The 16610-nt window shown below is 47.3% G+C and overlaps 1 protein-coding gene across 1 annotated transcript in view; it reads right to left on the bottom strand.

Moving 5' to 3' along the window:
• LOC140687534 (uncharacterized) overlaps positions 1–13102 on the bottom strand; it is a 92151-nt gene extending 79049 nt beyond the window's left edge. The window contains exons 1-4 of the mRNA XM_072944650.1: positions 12910–13102; positions 11991–12435; positions 11550–11689; positions 11241–11309 (exon numbers count right to left, since the gene is read on the bottom strand). Of these exons, the coding sequence (XP_072800751.1) occupies positions 11241–11309; positions 11550–11689; positions 11991–12435; positions 12910–13102 (847 nt within the window). The remainder of the gene's footprint in view (positions 1–11240; positions 11310–11549; positions 11690–11990; positions 12436–12909) is intronic.
• Positions 13103–16610: the final 3508 nt, after the last annotated feature.

Raw genomic sequence — 16610 nt, 5'->3', positions numbered from 1 at the left:
CTACTTCCCACTAGCCTCCAGGCTCATTTTAACTGTTTGTCAAGGAAGTCTTCCTTCCCTCCAACCTCCGCACTTTGGATTAGGTGCCCTGCTGTGTTAATAAAACATTTTAATCTAAGTCAACTTCTGACACTGCTAAGCTCTCAAGAAGCAAGTACATTTTGCTTACTACTGTAGGTCCACCCCCTCTCCCCTAGACACTCAGAATTGCGTGTGTTGTGAATAAAAAATGAAGGGGTGGGAATCAAAAGGACAGGCAGAGCTGCTCTCCTAAGGGTCACTTCCTGCTGACACCCTTCACTGCCTCTTCTGTGTCAGTTCTAGTAAAAACCAAGCTCCTCCAAAGCCCTCCACCCCTAGGCCCTCTCCAGTGTCCTTCAAAGCAGGGTCACCCACCACCCTGGACCACACAGGGCAGTCTCCCCGAGTCCTCACCCCACAAGCCTCCAGGCCTCTACCCAGGCTGCTCCTGCCACCTGAGTCACCCTCTTGATTCCTTCCCCTGGCTGACTCTTACTCTGTCCTCAGAACTGAATGTAGAGCCAATTTCTTCCAGGAAGTCCTCCCTGATGATGTCCTTTAGCTCTTGGCTGGCTCCATCTACAGCAGCACTGCTTGGCGACCAACTGGTATTTGTCCACCTGCTCCTATGAGACCATGACCTCTTGGAGGCCACGTGGGAAAAAGGAGTGAGGTGACAAGAGGGGTGGGAAGAGCAAACAGGAAAGTCGCAGCTCAAGTCCCAAATTCAAGGATTCTGTCTCAGATAAAAAGAATAAACTGTTTCATACGTGTGTCATTTGGCTATGATTTTTGTGGCTCATGGAAAACAAGAGCTTGGTGTTCAAGCCTGAAATCCAAGTTACATGCAAAGAAATGTATATATTCATATCCAAAGGAAACCAGAGCTGCTCAACAACACTTTGCAGTTAAAATCCAAAGGAACTTTGATAAAGGCAATCTCCCTCTCTCTCTTTATTTTTATTTATTTATTTTTTTTGGTATCATATAGTTTTAGAAGTATTTGTATAACTAAGTGATGGCTACAGCCTATGATTCTGCACTGGAGTGTTTGGGGCTAAGGAAGCCCAGATTACATGCACTGTGTAAATGCAATCACACCAACACAATGACAGGCGCCCTAGTGGCTGAGCTGAAGTTCCAAAGCAGAGAACCTTATGTTGGAAGACAGCTCTCAGTAGAAAGTAAGAAATGCAATGTTCTGTACTCAATCTCATTAGCTTTATGAGCCATTAACAGATAGTATGTCTTGTCTAATGAAACCCCAAAATATATTGTCATCTTCGATTTTCTCCATCTGACTGTTTTATGCTAAATTTGGATATCAAACCCTCACTCCATACGGAAAGCTCAGGCCTTAGCTGCAGCACAGTTACATCCCGTGGAAGAAAGCCGATCAAGGGAGAACAGGAGAGTTTCCCTTCAGAAGCTGCTAAGTGTGGTTTTGCACCTGTATGTCATTTACAACCACGCCATCGTCAAAGGAGTAAGACCTTACATCTGTGGGGCAAAAAGCACTGCGGTGGTTCTGAACCATGAAAGAACACTGAGCTTTGTGCAACAGTCCTGAGGCACTTAAAGCGTACTTTCTCTGAAAGGCTCCGAAACTGACTCACTTCACCATTTCAGGTACAACCGGAATTAGTAGAGAGAACATGCCCTTGAAGTCTGACAAGGCCCTGCTGGAATCCTGCTACAGCATTTACTAGCTGCTAAATGAACCAATTCCTTAAACCTCTGAGGAGGCTTCCCAATCTTCAAAACGGGGCTGCCACCGCCCACTTGGGAGGCATGGATGTGAATGCAACACGCAAGTAGGGCGGCCGACTGGTACGTGACACGGGGCCTGGCTAGTTTCCCTCCGCTGCCCTTCTCCCCCTTTAAACTTGCACTGTTCCCCCTGGTAAGGGTGAAGCCCCAGGAACAGACTGCCCGATTCTTCTGTATATCCCCGGATACATACCTTACCCTTAGGAGGTCAGAAAAACAACTGCCTCCTCCCCAGTCACTATCAATATTCTTAAGAGTCTGGGTTTTTTTAACTCTATGTTTCAGGGAGACTATTCAAGAATTGTTCAACCACCGTCCTCCAGGTTGGCTCCTCTCCCAACGCCCATCCCTTCTTACCTCAAATCTTCTGTCTGATTGCCTTTTGTTCGTGGGAAAGAGAGTCCGCTAGGGTGCGGACTCCCTAGGCCTCCCTCCCTTCATCACAGGAGAGTGTGACTACATTCTCCCAACTCCCCACTCCGACTCCAGCTTCTGAGGAGTTTCCCCTTCTGGACCCTGAAGCCTCTGGATCGTCCCAAGACGCGCACACGTGGCCAAAACCCTCTCTTCAGATTTCTTCCTGGGTGGGCCTGCCCACCCCCCAGAACCTTAAGGATAAATGCCATTGCTCTGAAAATCACAAACGCCGCTGTCTGACACACCAAAGCTGCATGGTCCGGGCTTTCCTCCAAACCAGACACAGCCCTGCCCCCCCTCAGACACAGTCTGCACCTCTTGAGATGAGCTGATCCACTTGCACGGCTGTGAACACCAGCTAAGAATGACGAATCCCAATGTGTATCTCTAGTCCGGCTCCTTCACCTGAGCCCCAGGCTCATAGACACGAGTGCCTCTTGGAAGTCCTAACTTGGATGACAAATGGCATCTTAAAAATGCCATATGTCAAAAAAAAAAGGCCTTATGTCCACCATTTACTCTAGACTTCGATTCCTGGCAGGTACCTCCCAGGCTCCCCATTTTAGTAACAGCCCCAGCACCCACCTAGGTGTTTGAGGTCACATTCAATTTCCACTGTTCCCTCCACCTGGCCCTGCCCTGGAATCAGTCTTGTTATTTCTGTCGCTAAGCCAGTCTCAAGTCTGGTTCTGCAGGGAGCACGATGGAAACCCACAAGCTCACAGCAAGGTGCACTGAGTCACAGTCCTCCGAAGGGAGTTCCCTGGAGGGGGAGGCATCTCCTGCTGCCAGTCACCTCAGAAGGCACTGGATTCTCACAAAGAAGGACCAGAAGAAGGGACTCAAGGATCTCCCGTGATCTGAGGTTTGAAGGGCCCGAGGTCTGGGGGAGCTCCTAGTTAGCTGACACTCCTGTCAGTGAGCAGATGAGGATGGTAGGAACCCAGGCAAGTCTGTTCTCGCTCTGACCCCTTTTCTCTCGGGAGCCACGGGAAAGGCCAGTTTCCAGGGCACAGACCGGCCATCACAGATCCCAGCCTGCATTTGCCAACCCAGACAGCCTAGACTCCTACTTGCGACCCTTACTTCTGTTCTGTTCCCCCACAGAATGTGATGGACTCTTTCAGAAAGTCTGGACTGTCTCAAGCGAGACCAAGTCAGTGAAGGATGAAGTGTCCACATTTGGACCAGAGCATGAAAGGAGAAACAAGGCCTCATGTCCAGCATGATGGTGGTGGCCAAGCCCTTTCCCTGGGTGAGATGAACCAGGGTCGGGGTGAGAATGCAAGGTCCCTTCACGGCTGACAGGGGTGTTGGAGACTCACTACCGCAAAATAACCACACGGCCGTCAGTGGTGGACATCAGCTGCAACAGACACAGAGTCAGCTATTTACTGCCAAAAAGGGGTAAAAGTAAAGGCAGGTGCAGGGAGGCCTGCACGGCTGCTGAGGCAAACCACAGACCCGGCTCTGAATGCCCACTGGCTGAAGCAGAGAGGAAGCTATGGTCCCATTTAGGGGTCCCTGTGTCCGCCAGATCCAAGTGAACCAGCTCCTTAGGACAAGGCAATGTTTTCCTGATACTTAGAAAAACCAGCCTCATAAAGGGAACAAAAGAGTGGCATGGTTTTAGGCCCGCTCCTGCCCCTCTATGAATGCAAAGTAAAGTAAATGGCACTGGGAAGGTGAATGCAAAAAAAAAAACCAAAAAACAAAAAACCGGTGACTGCTTCCTCCAACAGCGTCCCCTGCAGCTGCTCACCCCCGAGCCGGCCACTACCTCACCAGTGACCGCCGGCCAGGAAGCGCCGTCACGCACGTCACACAGCGACAGCCAGGAACCGTGTGCCGAGCACGTTTGTGTAAAAGCCAGAATCAAGCAAGGTGCTGCAGATTTTGACTTTCCAAGTTTAAATACTCCATGAAAAAAATCCCTCAGCAGCCGCCTAAATCAATTCGCATCTCACTTCTTCAAAACAAATAAACAAAATTAGTAAGAGAGCATTTGTTACCAAATATAAGGACGAACTAATAGGTTCCTCAAAGCAAGGACTTTAACATATATCAAACTCCAGTGGGTGATGTGCTAACATAGCAAAAATTCCAAAAAAGTAGAAAATAAGATGACTAGGATAATATACGAATCATGGCAACTGTTAAGTTTTTGCTTTTTATAGCGATGGAGACGGCACAGAGGGCGATCTGGCTATTCCAATGCAGGGTGTGCACAGCCCACATTTTCAGACCCAACAACATGCTCACGGGGTGGTATAAGGGATAAAGGAAAATAGAAAAAGGAATAGAGGAACAGCCAAAATTAGAAACACACGAGAACAAAAATGACTTTGACAGCATTTACAAGAAATTACGTGAGTGTGATGAGGACAGGGATGCGGGGACGGTGAGACCCACCCTCACCTCCTGATCCAGGGAAGGCAGGGGCCTGAGGGGAGCGATGCTGCCGGGGGACCCCAACGTGGTCAGCGCCCCAAACCAAAACTTCACCTAGATGCGTGTAGACAGCTTTTGAGCTAGAAAATGTGGTCGCATTTCAAGCTGGACAACTTTACTCACTCCCACCAAGAGGAACAGGGGAGAATTAGGTTCTGCTCCTGAACCAAAGCATTGTTTAAAAAATTAATGACTGTGTAATAGTAAAAGCAACAATGGAGTAAAAGTCACTGGAGGAGAACGTGCTTGACCCGAGCTCACTGGCCACGTTATCTCACTGACGTTCAGATGCTGGCTGAGCCCTTATGGTACCAGAACAGACAGACCCACCAGGAGGGAGGTTTAATGTGCTGCTGTATTTTGATGCCGGCAGCCATGCCTGGTACACGAGGTTCTGGGTAAACAATGGTGACAGTGTCAACCACTATGGGCTAAGCACACATCCAGCTACTCCGCCAAATCCCAAGGGCAGACTTCAAAAGGCAAAAACAAGCTGGCATTCTCTGTTGGCTCTGCAGAATCAGAGCCAAGCAGTTGCTGAGCAAAAATGTCACCAGTGCCTCCTATGACAAAATAGGAGGCACTGGCGTGGGGCTGGGGCAGGGCTCCAGGCTTCCACTGATCAACCACCAGTCTGTCCAGGGGGTGAAGGAGGTCCCTGCTTTCATTGCACCGATGCACCTACCTTGAATGACGCCTTAGGACTCAACAGGAGGTGACAGGTGAGGTGAACGGAGCCAGCCTTGGTGTAGCACGGTTCTGGCAGCTATGCCCTCAGCAGTGCCCAGTTTCCTAAACCTGACACCTCATCTCCAAGGAGCAGAAGTGTAGTGTGGGCATGTAGATCACAGGGCCCTGTGAGGACAAGTACAGATCATGGCCACGACATGCCTCTCCCCTTCCTTAAGCCATAGAGGAATGTCCGGGGAGGAAGTGAAAATTATTCCAGAGCCTGCCAGGCACCACACGCAGGTGGGACACGGATCCCCTGTGTCTGTCATTCACAGGACTGGTGTGGATTTTCTTTTTATCAATTCTCTGGCATCTTCTCCTCCATCTTACCAACAACAAGAAAGTAGAATCTGACCTTAGAATCACAGAGAATCACAGAGCCCCTCCTGCACAGCGGGCCCGGCAGCACGTGCCATGTCCTCCGACCGTCACCTGTGGGACCGCCATGAGCGCTCTCCAGACTCAAGGCCCGAGGCCGTAGGCCGGGGGGACACAGCTCACCTCACTCTCCCCAGTAAAGGGGGACCACCTCTCGGCAAAGACGTCTCACCCTCTTCTGCCCGAGGGACAGCTTGAAAGATACACAGGGAAACATAGTAGAGGGTGAGGGGTTAGGCAGCCCAGAAGAGATCATCTGCACTTCCAAGGCAGAGTGGGGTCTTTGACCTAATCACAGGGACAAAGTGAGGACGAATTTTTCCCTGCTGTGTCCCATACACCGTGACATGCCTTTCCCTGCGTAAGGAGCTAATTCGGAAGCCCCTGGCAGTGTTTCTGATGCCCTAACTTGGCATGGTGGCTGTCAGGCAGGGGAGAGGGCCTGAGCCGTGCTGGTGCTGGGCCTGGGAGGCAGAAGACATCGGCTCCACCCTGAGCTCAACCAGCACCTCGTTCTGCGTCTCGGGATTCAGAGTCTCATTTATAAGCAAAGGGATGAAACTGTCCCAGGACAGGCTGTCCAACAGGAATGAAATGAGAGTCATGTAAATAATGTTTCTCAGTTGCCACGTTTAAAATGTAACAACAAAAAAAGAACCAAGTAACTGATTTAAGAACAGACCTTACTTATTCTACTGTATGTAAAATACTATCATTTTGACGTGTAATCAATATAGAAAGTAACAAGATAGTTTATATTCTTTTTACTAGACAAGTTTCAGCGTCTGATGTGCATTTGACCTACAGCACATCTCAGCTCAGACCGGCCTCCTCCCCAGCACTACTAACAACAGTAGCTGTGGCTACTCTATTGGACAGCAACTCCAGGGGTCCCCCCAAGTGTCCTGGCTGAAAGAGGGGAGTAAGTGTCCACACTAACCCTAAAAGGATCTCTCTGAAACAAAGGCGGATTTAGTTTTAAACGTCTGAAAACCGGCGGGCTACACCTCCTTCCCGCCTTGGCTACAAGAAAGCCCTCCTCCTTGATGATCCCATTCTGGATGTAGGGAAGCAATCTGTCACACAGCCAGGGTGGCCCGGCCTTCAGGTTGACTTGCCTGCTGTCTGTGTCCAGTCCCACGAAGTCCTCCTTCTCAAATAGGATGTAGAGGAGGGGGGTCTTCTCCCCAGAATTTTCGGGGTCCCCATCCAGCCACTTGGACTTGGGCAAGATGAAGAGTGACTCAGTGAAGTCGCCGATCCTCTTCTCCACCACCCTGCAGTCCTCATAGATTGAAGGCCACGTCGGTGTGCGGCTGCTCGGCCACCTCCCCATACAGCACAAAGACAAAGAGCTGAGAGTCGTAGAGCGTGGTGCCATACAGCTCCTCTGTGCGTGGAGCTTCTAGAAGGTCTTGGCCAAGAGGCAGTCAGTAATGGTGACAAGGCCCTTGACATTGCGGTGGGTCTGGAAGTCACTCCATCCATTCTCGGGCGCATAGAGATACCTATAGTAGATACAGAGTGCCCACTGGGAGCCGCACGGTCTGATCTGGCTCACCAAGGAGATTCCATTATAGATGCAAAAGAAATTCTCTAAGATGATCCCCACGGGTTGGACCACAATCGGGAGAGTCTGGCGGTCCTCAGCGCACTGCATGTAGTCAGGGGCGTTCATGTTGCAGGCGCTGCCGAGAAGGGAGGGTAAATCGATGTACATACTGTGCTGTGGGCTGCGGGCCTCACTGGGATGCGGCGACCTGGTGTGCACCAGCCAGAAGGCAAGGGAAGTCCAAGCAAATCGGGGATAAGTTTGCCCTCAGCGTCTGCACATGGCTACTGAAGCTCAGATCACATTACCCAGCTTTTGGTCTAGGCTTCCATCCCCTGCAGAAAAGGATCATTTCTTGTTTTCTGTTTCCAAGCACCTAGGCAGGCCCTGATGCAAAGTCGGTGCTCAAAACTGCTGAATAAATGAATGAATAAAGGAACTGCTTCCCCACCCCTCAGCAGGATATAATGCAAAGAACCATAGTAGGATCAAAATATCTGGATTTCAACGCCAATTTATTTGAACTCCTAAGGTGCAGAATAATGGGTAAGAAAACTTGCTTTGGGGAGGAGGGTACAGTTCAGTGGTAGAGCACGTGCTTAGCATGTTCAAGGACCTAGGCTCAATCCTCAGTACCTCATTTTAGAAAAATGAAACAAATAAATAAACTTAATTAACCCACTCAAAAAATATTTTCTCCATTCAAAATTCAAAACAAACCACCTTGCAATTGACACAACATTGTAAACTTGACTATACTTCAATTAAAAAAAAACTTCTTGCCTTACAAGAATATATCTGGATTATGGAAGTTTGCAAATGTAAAATGCCTAGGGTACCACCTGCATAAGAAGAAGGAACTGTACAAATGTACTATCCCTCATTTATGAGCTATTTTTCCCTTGGGGAGATTATAACCTCTCAGAGATATTTTTCTCATATTAAAAAAAAAAAGAAAAAGAAAACATTACCTGATTCTCCATACTGCTGAAGAATCAGATAACCCTATGAAAGCATCTGACCCACAGAGTTTATTCAATAAATGTTTGTTGAATGAATGAATAAACAAGCAAAGTGAATGCTGCTCCCTGCCACAGACCATCATAATGGTACTGCTTGGAAATGCCAAGCCCACGTTCCACCCAAATCTTCACTAACCACGTGGGTGACCTGGGCAGACCTGTGTGCTTCTCTCAACACCAGTTTATTCATAAATAGAAATGAGGGCAATAACACAAACCTAAAAGGGTTAGTGAGTCACGAATGAATAGTACCCCAACTTTGCAAGATGGAACTATTAAAGAAAATTGGGCAAAGAGTCCATAGGCCCTCTCCATATTATCTCTTACAACTACATGGGAATCTACATTACATCTAAAAATAAAAAGTCTATTATTTTAAAGAGGCTATTGAGTTTAAATCAGCTCACCATCTCAAATAAGGAACACACAGTACAAATAAGAGAATGCGCAGCCCATGAGATGCACTCAGTAAATATTCCCACTGAACCCACTGGTCCCTCCAAATTCAGAGCATGAGGATGTGTCCTCGTGGCCAGAGGCCACTGCACCTGAAGCTAAAAAAGCTAATGGTCCCCACTTTCAAAAGCCCCTGCCACCAACCTAGGTCTAATTTTGTATTTGTAATTTTTTTTCTTTTTATAAAATAGAAATCCCCAATTGCATAGCCTTCAGGTCACCAAAACCTGACCACAGAGATCATGATGGCAACCCTCCTTGGTGAAACAATAAAATGAAAAGCCATTTCCACAAGACCTGTGTGTAAATCTACTAGGGAACTTCATCCTGGACTGAGAGGAAGAGGACTGGGGAGGAGGGGGCAATCTGAGGCACACAGACCCATGGGCCACCTGTCCCACGATGGACATTACACTCAACCCTCACCCTCCAGGAACTTCAAAATACACACAGACAGAGTGATGTGGACAATATATATGTATTTTTAAAGAAATTCCGACTCTCTAGCAGGTCTTGTATCTACCGAGACACAAATGGCTTATGTGTATAATGTTTCACAAAAGCCTTAAAACATTACCACCCCAACTTGACACATTAAGAAACTAGGGATAGAGGTTTATCACATTGTGCAAGATTAGAGAGATGCCACATCAGACACTGTATTTAAACCCAAGCCTTTGCTCCAGTGCTCACACAAGAAAGTGTGACATACTGCCCCTTTCCTGCCCTCTCCCTGCAATAAATCTCTGAAGAGTCTTTTCTGTGCCACGTGGAATCACAATCACGTCAATTTACCACAAAGAGCTATGTGACTCCTTGGAGGACGTGTCAAAATCTAAAGGGTTGTGATGGGAGGAGAGATTTGAATTTTCTGTTTCTCAAAGGAAACATGGCTTTAAAAGAAACTGAAAAGCACTTATCTAGTCTAAGCCCTCATTGTGTAGAGAAGGAAATGGAGGCTCAGAAGAGATGAGGAAAGGGACTTATTAACAAATATTGCCTCAGTGCAGCACCAAGCCAGCCCTGGGCCCTTCTGGGGGAGTACCTGGAAGGCCCAGGAAAATGATTGTTAGAAAAAGGAAAGAGAAGAAGCATACAAGGCCCTGTCTCTACACCACCATACCATGAAGTTCCACCAAATTATCCAGTATTGGGTGCAGCCAAAATTTAGGTGGGCTAAAGAGGTTATAGAAACCTGGAAGTCTCAACCATAGTGGAAATTCCAACATTTACTGTTTTTTTCCAAGTTCAAGCATCAGTTCAGTGGGCGCTCCATACGAGGGACTACACGAGGCCTGGAGTTCTCCCAAATACAGATCTCTATTATCACGTGTGCAAACCACACACAGGCCCACCAGAAGAAAAACGCCCACACATAAGATGGAACTACTGAAACAGAAAAGAGCCAACCAGCATATATTGCTAGCAAAAACGGTGCTGCTAGAAATAGACTCATGGACATAGAAAGCAAACTGTTGTTAGCAGGCAGGAAAGGGAGGATTAACAGATACACATTAATAAATATAAAATAAATGACAAGGACCTACTATATAGCACAGGGTACTATTTTCAATTTCTTGTAATGAGTTGTACTAGAAACAATCTGAAAAACATTTATATACATATGCATAAGCTTATAACTGAATCTCTGCTGTACATCTGAAGCTAACATGGTAAATTTACAACACTTCAATAAAAAATAATTTTATATAATAAGTAAAAATAAAAGCAACGCCATAAAGAAAAAAGTAAAAGAACACGGTAATCCCCTTAGCTGTAGGTGGTGGAGAACTCTGCAAGCACCAAGTCCACTCGAATACTCCAGCACTGGCGGTCTCTCATTCTAACCATCAGAGAATCACTTGGCTTCTACGAGGTTACTTTTCTCTTCAGTGAAAGGCTACAGTTCCATCTAATGATGTATTGAATCTCATCATTCACAAACCCAAGAATTAATGAGGATTTCCCATAGGCCTGGCTCTGGACAGATGAAAAGATAGGGTCCCAGATATATTCATGTGTAGAAGAAGTTTATGCCATAAAGACATTAATTCTTCCTGCTTTGATAGACAGATTCATTGCAATTCTGATTAGAATTCCTCCCAGATATTTCATGGAATGTAACAAGTTAATTTATGGTCAGGAACAGCCAAGAAACTTCTTTAGAACCACCACTGGGAAGGGGTGGATAGGTCATGCATTTCAACTGGTCTTTCTGATGTGATGAAAACGTTCTGGAATAATAATGGTTGCACAAATGTGAATATGCTAAAAGCTGCTGAATTGTAACATTCAAGTGGGTGGACTTCATGGTGTGTGAACAATATCACAATAAAGCTGTTATATGAAAAAATCCTTCTTGCCAATTATTTTTCCCTCTATACTACTAGTCTGTCCCACAATTTAAGTAAAACAAACAAACAAAAAAAAACAAAACAAACCAGATTTTGCCAGGAGCTCTTTAGGAGTGCAATGTCCCTGGGTCTCCAACGCCTCAGGTTGTGCTGTTCCTGTTAACACACAGTAGCTGGGCTGGACTAGTTACGGACTATAAGTATCTTTTTAAGATCGACGGTCTCACGTTTCACCCTGGGAGAGTGAATGATGGAGGATGAGACAGCCTCATGCCTTCAGCTCATTTTTAACTGAACCAAGCCCTGCTTTCACCACTGTAATCCCTCTCAGTATAAAAACATGTGACATCAACAAGCACCGCCATCATAACACCTGAAAGTGTTCAAGGTACTTACCTGGGGCAGAAATCCTGATCAAGGAGACAGAAGCTCCCTCAGCACTGCCGCTCCCTTTTCCCGACTCCACCAGGAGAAGCTGGGAGTTACAGCCGCGGGCTCTCAGCCTGGGGAGCAGCGCCCACGCCGCTAATCTGGACCTCAGGGATCGGGAAAGGGAGAGGAAGGCAGCCCCGGGGTCGCGGGGCAGGGAGAGCGGGGTGGGGGACGCGGGCTGCAGCCCCGCTCGGAGGCCAGCCCCAGCCCCAGCCCAAGCCGCCCGCCCCGTCCGGGTGTGCAGACCCCGCCCGCCCGGGACACAGCCCGCCCAGTGGTGGGGACGGGTCGGCGGCCAAGGAGAGGAAGACCGGGAGGGGAGGACTCGCCGGCGGGAGAGGGGAAGCGGATGCCAGCCGCGGACTGAGGGGAGCCCGGCTGGGTCAAGAGGCGGCAGGGGCACACCTGGCCCTGGGCAGCTGTGGCCGGTGCGCCGGGGCAGGTGGCGCGGGCAGAGGGGTCTGGCCCGAGCAATCCAGCTGAACACACGCTGACTGGCGCCCTGGGGGGCTGTGACACGCCGACCGCCCTCCCGCAGCCGCCTCACCCCTTTCCCGATATCCCCTCACCTTGCACTTCCACAGCCAGAGGCCCCGGCCCCAGGCAGTAGCCAAAGGCCTACAGGGCGACAGAGCTGAGAAGCCATTGGGGCCGATCCCCGGCTCGGAGCTGGAGCTTCCAACCCGCGGTCCAGCTGGCAGCAACTGCGCATGCGCAGGAGGGCCAGCGATCCGCTCTGGGTCCTGAGAGAGAAGGGGAACCGAGGGAGGGAGAATAGGGGAGGAGGAGGGGAGGCGGGGAAAAGTGGAGGGAGACACATGGACAGGAGGAGCAGAGGGAAGGCAGTTATCTGGAATTGGGAGGGGAGTAACAGAGATGGGGAGAAAGCGTTTTACCTCTTGTGGCACCCCGAAGGAGGCAGCAGTCCTGCCTATACACCCTTCTCTTACCCGTCATTGCCCACAGCTCATATTTTACGTCCCTGGCCCAGCCCTCCAGCTAAGGTCTCTGCAGAAACCCTACGGGTATCATACCCGTTGCCCCCACAAGGAGCTAGGTTTACTGTTGCTCAGGGAACCAAGCACCCGCAGGTGTTGTTTCTCAGAACTACCTTGGGAAGAGTACATATTCCCCTTTTACACGCTGGGAAACAGGCAGGCACGATCTCTGCCTTAGCTCCACTGTCCCAAATGTTGGGCTGGCAGGGAGCGGGAGGTAAAATGTCAGAGCCCCAGGAGGAGCAGACTGCCTGAGTGTTGGTGTAGAGTCCCCATCCCTCCTGGGTAAACCACACCCCAACCTCGGGGAATAATCAAGGGCTCACCGTAGGCCCCTGTGTGTGGGAGAGCTGCCCTCAGTCCCAGTGTCCAACTTGCTAGGTAGGTAGAAGTGTTATTGAGTCCAAATTCATTCTCCTCAGTGCAGGACAGGCCAGTAAGTTGGGAGACCAAGTGTTGGGGCATGGAATAGCAAGTTTCTGTAGACCTAGATGGCAAACTAATGTCCTGGAAAACCATCTCCCAAGTCAGAATTCAGGCTGCTTTCCTATGTGCTTGGTTTTTGCAAACTTCTTGGTGTAGGAATTCCTTCTTGTTAGAATCCTTTGTTCTTGCAGCTATCTCCCTGGGTCAGATCCCTGTAAACCTCCAACAAAACAAACGTTATTTTCTATTCTGCAACGTGTTATCTTTATATGATTGGAAAAGTGTTAAATACCCTTAAAGGTCAGAGCCTTCAGAATAGGCTCTCCTGTATATTTTAGGCTCTAGGCAACATTGTTTTACAAGCAAGAAGAAGCCTAGGAGACAGAGCACAGGGTTAAAGTCAAAGGAACAGATCTAATATGGAGTCAGATTTCTTCTTTTCTATTACTGTGGCAGAAGCCACTTGAGGATTTAAATCCCTTAAAGTTAAAAATAAGTAAAACTTTAAAGGAATTTGCATACATTGGTGGGAACTTGCATAGCATATCTGGAAAAGCACACAAAGGATTGTAAACATTGGCATCTCCAGGGAGGCATGTAAGAACAGAGGATGAGGGAAAACTTCTTTCACTTGAGTATTTTTTGCTCTGTTTGAATTTTTTTAACCATATGCATATATTTCTTTTTCAGTTAAAATAAATGTGTAATGGAGCAAAGGAGTAACTAGCTCAGCAAATACAGCAGCCATAGACTCACTGAGTCATCATTTTCGATTTAAGCCAGGAAGCATTGATTGTCTCTCTCCTATGTGCCCAGTGCTGTTTTAAAACTCTTTTATATATTTTTTTAATAAAATAATAACATGCTATCCCTCACCCCTGCTCAGGGCTGGTGGGAAACCAACTGAGTTTTTATTGAGTTGTTTTCCAAGGAGTAGAGATGAGTTATAAACAGAACACAACTTCAGGGCAAAACAGGCGGACTGGTTTTCCAGCAGGCCAGATAGCGATGACGGGTTTTCAATAGAGGCGCACAGAGGCTGAGAGAGAAAGCCTCCAGGACCCTACAGAAAGCTGCCCACAGTGCCTTCTCCATGGCACTACTGAAATAGGAAAGAACAAATCTGACTCCATATTAGATCTGTTCCTTTGACTTTAAACCTGTGCCCTGTTTCCTAGGCTTAGTCTTGCTGTTTCTGCACCTTTTGTGAAACAATGTTGCCTAGATCCTGAAATATACAGGAGACCCTATTCTCAAGGCTCTGACTTTGAAGGATATTATCACTTTTCCATTCGTATAAAGATAACAAGATACAGAATAGAAAATAACATTTGCTTGTTGGAGGTTTACACGGATCTGACCCAGGTGAAGAGCTGCAAGAACAAAGGATTCTAACAACAAAGAATTCATACACCAAGTTTGCAACAACCAAGCATTCCCGCTTCCCCTTTTTAATATAAGAAGAGCCTGAATTCTGACTTGGGATGATGGTTCTCCAGGACATTGGTCTACCATCTTCTCCGCTGGCTTTACAAATTAAAGCCGCTATTTCTTGCCCCAAATCCTTGTCTCCTGATGTGTTGGCCTATAATGCACGAGTAGAACAAGCGTGGACTCGGAAACACAAACATACATTGAAAGTACGCATTTGGTATATTAAATGACCTGCTTCCACTCGTATTCCTGAGGTTTTCTTCTCTTGACCACTCCTACTATATTTATGAAAAACCTGTCATGTGGACACATTTCCTTCTCTAGCCACTACCCTTCCATGTAAAAACTGATGCCAAGAAGGCAATGGAAGTTGCTAGAAGGTATTACCTGGCCAAAAAAGAGCAGAAGTGGGTTCTGGCTGATGTTCAGGACCAGGCCGGGGCACCTGACAAGATGTCATAAGTACGGATAGACAGCTGGGCACCAAAGGAGAAGCTTCTAAACTTCCATGAGGGAATTGTTGGATAGGAAGGAACAGTCCCAGACTATAGCTCTGATCCCACCACGAGCTTCCTGGGCAAGGCTGGGCAAGTCATTTAAATTCTCTAGACCCGTGCTGTCCAACACGGGAGCCACCAGCCACATGCAGGATTATGATGTTATTCTGTAGCCAGACAGAATTATAAATAAACACTTTATTGCAAAGGGTCAGCAGGTATAATATTTAAAAACATTATTGGTTATCTTGCCCTAACAAGTTATTTTTGTATGTCTAGCTTTCTGTGGGTTGTAATGCCTGCAACTAATGTTTCCCTTACAGTGAGGTATTTTGAAATTATAAGTTACTGGACACAGTACACTCATATCACAGTTGAAAAAAAACTGATCTAAATAAGCAAGGTGATCTGACTTAGTAGTTATGAGCAGGGGCTCTGGGGCCAGCCTGCATAAGTATTAATTCTCACTCTCCCTCCAGGGAGTTCTGTGTGAATCTTGGACAAATTATTGTTGCTGTTGTTGCTGTTGTTGTCGTTGTCATTGTTATTATTTGTGCCTCTTTTTCCTTACCTTTTAAATAGCGAGGAAAATGTAGACTCTATCCCCTACAGTGTTGGCAGGATTAAATGAGTAAACGTCTGTGCTGCCCACTTCCCTGGGTTTCAGCATTCTCCAGGCAATCAGTGCCAAACGCAGTGGCATTCTCCACTGTCTTCGTCAGTCTGGGATTCTGTAACAAATTACCGTGTGTCGGGTGGCTTAAACAACCAGCATATTCCTTATGGTTTGGAGGCTGAGGCTTTCAAGGTCAATGTATCTGGGAGAGGATTGCCAGCTCGAAGATGGCTGTCTTCCCACTATCTTCATGGCCCAGAGAGGAGAGAGAAGCAAGCACTTTGGGGCCCTGTATAAGAACACTAATACCATTCATGAGGGCAATACTCTCATGACCTCATTTTATCCTACTAATCACCTCCCAAAGGCCCCGCATCCTTATATCATCAACCTGGGAGATGAGGTTTCGACATATGGATTTTGAGGGGATGCATTCAGTCCACACATCGGCTAACCCTCCCAAACATGCAGTCATCAAACCTGTAGCTAATTTCAAAATAATGTTTATATCTCTCTGCCCATTTCCATTCCTACATCTACTAACACTGAAGCCCTGCTACATTTTATTTCTTATTTTCCTTGTAGAGGTTTAATTGATTCCTCTAACTCCAAGGATTCGCTCACTCCAGTCTGCTTGACAGCCCTGCCAGGTAGGACTTCCTTAAAACACCTTCCCACTTCACCTGGTTGTTTTTTAGGTGTAAATGTCAGAATTCTCTCCACACCCCATCCTAGACCTTTAATCCCTTACACTACCGCTCACTATGTTATTTTCCTATTACCACTGTAACAAATTCCATTAAGCTTAATAGCTTAAACCAGCACAGACTTATCAGCTTATGGCTGTGGATGTCAGAGATCCAACACAGTTCTCATTGGGATAAATTCAAGATACCAGCAGGGTTCCTTCCTTCTAGAGGGTCTAGAAGAGAATGTTTCCTTTTTTTTTTTTCCAGTTTACAGAGGTCACCCACCTTCCTTAGCTTGTGCCCCTCAACTTCCTCCATTTTCATGGTCAGCAGCCTTTCTGAACATTGCTCCATCGCTACACCTC

The sequence above is a fragment of the Vicugna pacos genome, chromosome 20 (genome assembly GCF_048564905.1).
Source record: "Vicugna pacos chromosome 20, VicPac4, whole genome shotgun sequence".
In the NCBI taxonomy this organism is placed as follows: domain Eukaryota; kingdom Metazoa; phylum Chordata; class Mammalia; order Artiodactyla; family Camelidae; genus Vicugna; species Vicugna pacos.
Note: the sequence above shows the minus strand (reverse complement) of the source record. Positions and strands in the feature narration are given on the sequence as shown.